The 4,684-nt window shown below is 34.0% G+C and overlaps 1 protein-coding gene across 1 annotated transcript; it reads right to left on the bottom strand.

Annotated features, from left to right (window-relative positions):
- Positions 1 to 1,782: 1,782 nt before the first annotated feature.
- On the bottom strand, positions 1,783 to 2,385 carry LOC125822954 (60S ribosomal protein L26-1-like). The gene has a single exon (XM_049502414.1). The coding sequence runs from the start codon at positions 2,311 to 2,313 to the stop codon at positions 1,873 to 1,875; it is 441 nt and encodes a 146-aa protein (XP_049358371.1). The 5' UTR covers positions 2,314 to 2,385; the 3' UTR covers positions 1,783 to 1,872.
- Positions 2,386 to 4,684: the final 2,299 nt, after the last annotated feature.

Here is a 4,684-nt window from a genome sequence, read left to right as displayed (position 1 = left end):
CTGCATAGCCTTCTCTCTTAAGTACTTTCGAGGGGCACGTGGAAATGCAATTTATCTCAAGGTTATGTAGTGAATGAAATCATACAATCCATGCTACGTTACATGTGTCTTTTTTAGACCAATTTTCCATACCTCAACATTGTACTGAGCTCGTCTCGACATGATTTTTTTTAAGGAAAAATTACAATGAGTTTTTATTTAGTTTTTGGAGATGAGTTTTTAAAATTGGTTTTGTTGAAAAACTTTTGCACTCAAAGAACTTAAAACTCTTTCAAAGTTGATAAACGTTCAAACACCATTTCGACATTCAACGTCAAAGCTATCTTTTTATCATGTTTCAACCAAGTTTTATGAGCAAATGCCTACTAGATTCCTTCGGTGGTAATTAAAAATACATTTGCTTATTAGATGCTTTTGATCTGCTTGATGTCTTGTGTTTGCTGACATCTACTGTTATCTTTGAGGCGCAATTGATAAAGTTCAATGAAACACTCAAGTTTGTTTTCATTTCATTCATACCCAGTAACATTGCATAGTGCTACTGCAGGGCATACATAATTTGGGGAGATTGATAGGAACCAAGAACTTACAAAAGGATATGAATCTAATTAAATCAAGAACTTACAAGAAAATAGAAATATAAATAAAGCAATAGGACAAGATACAGGAACCAAACAAAAAGACTACTACCAGTTGCACACAGGAAAACAAGCTTGGAGTCACAAGTTTTTGTCTCAGCTATAAATTAGAATTATAGAAGTGTAATTTAAAGTTGGCACTTCAAACTAACCTAAGAGAAGATATGCTGATACTTAATATCAATTGGAGTGGTGGAAGTGTGTGTGCTAGAAGTGACCAAATCAAGATGCTGATTATGCAATTTCAGGCAACCAGAAAGGAGAGGAGTACTACGCTTGCAAGTTCCAATTACAGAAAGCAACATGTAAAGAGAAGATATAAAAGACTAGTGAGTGACTCACATTTCACAGCTTTTAGCAATCAGAACATAAGCACATACGCCATACAATACTCTCTCGAGCTTTAAAATAATTAACAAGTTAAAAAATAATATACTTAACCTATATGTTTAAAATCTTGTATTCACCTTTTAGCAATCACTACTACTATGAGCTATATGAGGCAATGCATGAATCTAAGTAGAGGAGAGGGAAATATTAAAGATGACTGAGGTCCCTAATCGGGTAGATACTGGTTAAAAGCAGAAAATGTAGCAAGGTCAAACATTCATCAATCAAACTCTTCCTAAATTTTGATCCACCTCCTGCCTAAAACTCTAGTAGAACAGAGGTTCGGACTCCAAACTTACCCAGACAAATAACCAAAAATTATCACAAGTTCACAGCAGAACTTCAATCACATATCCTCAAAGTCAGTCATGCATGCAATGACTTTGCAGCCAAAAACAAGGATATAGCTATATTAATATAGTTTTCAACTTCTAACACACTTCAACCGAGTTCAATACTCAAATTTAGGGGTAATTTAAACTCCTACATCAGAAAACGGAAAATCAAGTGCTTGAACATTAAACACAAAGCATTTCATCCTCAAATGTTACTAGGCAATTGAGTGTGCAAGCAATGCATAAACTTACAGAGCAATCATACTAGCAGAAGAAGCAAACATTTTTGCCAAATAACAGGGAAATAGACATAGGGCATTGTATATAAGACAGATAACACGTAAACGAGAATGACAACTGATTATACCCAAAATTGCATACTATTAAAATACTTAAAACAAAATTCAGGGAGTCTCAGAAAAAATACACTTTAGCTATTCCAACAAGCTTCAAAGTAGCAAGAGCAATAAGATATAACAAAACAGAAAACACAAAAGATAGAAGAAGGACTAATCAATTGTCTGCATGATCTCCTCGGCGGTGAACTTAGTACCCTTATCCTTATCGGCAGCAGCACGACCCTTAGCCTTACGGTCAAGAAGAGACCTACGGTCCTTGTCGAGCCTGAGTTTGGAGATGACGACCTTGGATGGGTGAATACCAACGTTAACAGTGGATCCATTAACCTTCTCTCTGGTAATGCGCTCAATGTGGATCACCCACTTCTTACGGTAAACTTGGACAACTTTTCCTTCACGGCCCTTGTAGGTTCCACGAACCACCTGAACCTCGTCGTCTTTCCTTACCGGCATGGACCTAACGCTGTACTTGGTTCGCAACTCTGAGGACAAAGGGGCGCTCATCAACACCCGACGAAGGCTGGAAGGCGCCGTGAAATGTGCCTTCCTGCTCTTGCGGCGGGAGGAGGATACTCTTGGATTGTACTTCATCTTCGCCGATTTCTCTCTCACGCTCCCTCTCTGCAAATGTGGCCGGTAGAGATGACTGTGATTAGGGTTTTTGAGATCTTATGGCATAGATGGACGTATAGCAAAATTCTAGGGCAACTGGTAGGCCGGTAATTTGGGCCTACATTTTCTAAACTATCCGGCCCAACTATAATATATTGGACTTGAAACGACTATAATCCCACTAATTTAGATCCTAATTATTATAATTTCCAATAGTTTGTAATATTACTTTTTATACCATATTTTGACCTCGAGATACATGTATCATTAAGGGCAGAGATACAAGTATCCAACAGTTTTTAAAGCTAAGATAAATAATTTATCAATTTGAATTAAAGAGGTGTAACTTATTTCCTTTATTAAAGGATTGATTGTTGACTAATTAACAACCCAACAGATTTACAGGATCTTGAGTATCAACTCTAACAAGTTTTCCTAAAATGACGAAATCATAAACCCAAATAATTTTGTTATTGTACTCTTCATCTTCTTCATTGGTTCCATCCTTTGTAACCGCCTGAATCCTACGCCAACTTTTTAAAACACATAAAAAGAGGAGTACATCGGCAGGTTGAGGTGCAATTTAAAATAGTCTAATTATGATAACGGAACTGAATAGAATAAAATTGGTACAGAGAATCATGTAGTTTTCTCCTTTGATATTGAACTCTGCTGCTGAACGACCAAAATCCTTGTCATATGCATCAACCAGAAAGGTTCTTTATTGCCCTTTGTGCAACTTAGTTTCATTTCGTTACAAAGGTGGATGATGCATCTCGTCATTAATAACGCTATATGTATCTCGAGCATGTATCTCGTAGCTTAATTTTTAAAAGTTTATACAATCGAACTTTAGAGAAATATGAATTCTATCTCAGATACATGTATCAATAAGTATCTCAGTCTTAAAAACTGTTAGATACATGTATCTCGCCACTAATGATACATGTATCTCGAGCATGTCTCTCATAGCCTAATTTGTTACAGTTTATACAATAGAACTTTAAAGATATATGAACTCTATTTCAGATACATAAATAAGATGTAAAACCAAGATACATTAGAATAATGAAAAAAAAAGTAATTTACATCTTTGTATACTTGTGATTATCAAAATTTAGTTTTGAATTAGGGACATGCAAACATGAATTGAGAGGATTAAGGAAGAAAGGGAGATGGTGAAAGTGTTTGAAGATCGGGGGGGTGGGCTGGGGGTGAGAGAGACGGAAGGTAATGGGATTTGGGGAGGGAGCAACAGATCGAAGTGAGAGAAAAACTATTTGAATTGATAATTTACGATTAATTAATGAGTTTAAATTTTAAGATAATTATTTAATATCATATATAAGAGATTTGTGTATCTAATTAAATATTTTAACCTATATGGTATAAAAAATAAAAGTGGTATTGTGCGTAATTTTTTTAAACTAGAGATAAATTAAGTATATATGGTGCTAAAGTATGTCTAACTAGGTAGTTTTTCCTATAATATATTGGACTTGAAACGACGTGATCTACGGGCTCATGTCCAAATGTTTAATTATTGGCCTTGCAAAGTCACAACTTTAGTTAAAATGGTCCAATGCTTGGCCTTATAACACTTCAAACAAAAACGTCTGAAGTTAGACAGGAATTTTTAAGTAGTGCCACAAATGAGTAAACTTTTTAAAAAGAATTGTGACATCGACTATAAATTGAATGGCAACCAAAAACAAGTACTATTTGGGCACTTCGCTAGAGTTTTCTACATAGATTTTGGTTTGGTCCATATGAAAGCTGGTCTTCGGTGAATACTAATTGAGACAATTACTTAACTAGACAAACTTTGAGAGTTCTAAAATACTATTAAATATAGCGAGAGTTTTTGAAATTTATCTTACATCAATGATATAATAGTTTTTAAAATTTGTCACGTATCAATGATACATTAATATGTTATGCATCAGTGATAACAATTCATTTTGTTTATGTTATTATATCACCAAAACAAAGAGAATTTTAGAAATTATTGCTATTTTTGATAATTAGCTTTCAAACTATCACTATTTCTTTTTTTAAAAATCCATACTAATTTGTCTAGTATTTTTTTTCTCAATAATTTGTGTGGAAATAAATGTAAAAAACTCTCTTTGGGTGGGCAGATTCAGTACTATAAACTTTATGACACATTTTGCTTGGGTTTATTTCAAAATACTAAAATAATTCAGACAAGACAAGCTTTTTTTTAAGATGAACATTTAATTGCCTATTTTCCTAAAAATGTAACTCTCTGTCGTTTTTTAATATATTAACTACATTAATTTTTTATTAACATATTTACATGACCGTTCAATCTCATGCCTTTGATCAA

Source organism: Solanum verrucosum, unplaced genomic scaffold (genome assembly GCF_900185275.1).
Source record: "Solanum verrucosum unplaced genomic scaffold, falcon-dt-bn FXZP01000103.1, whole genome shotgun sequence".
Lineage (NCBI taxonomy): Eukaryota > Viridiplantae > Streptophyta > Magnoliopsida > Solanales > Solanaceae > Solanum > Solanum verrucosum.
The sequence above is the reverse complement of the archived record's forward strand: the minus strand, read 5'-3'. Positions and strand labels throughout refer to the sequence as shown.

Excerpts from the sequence above, each read along its gene's own strand:
- LOC125822954 (XM_049502414.1), bottom strand. The coding sequence starts at position 2,313 with ATGAAGTACAATCCAAGAGTATCCTCCTCCCGCCGCAAGAGCAGGAAG.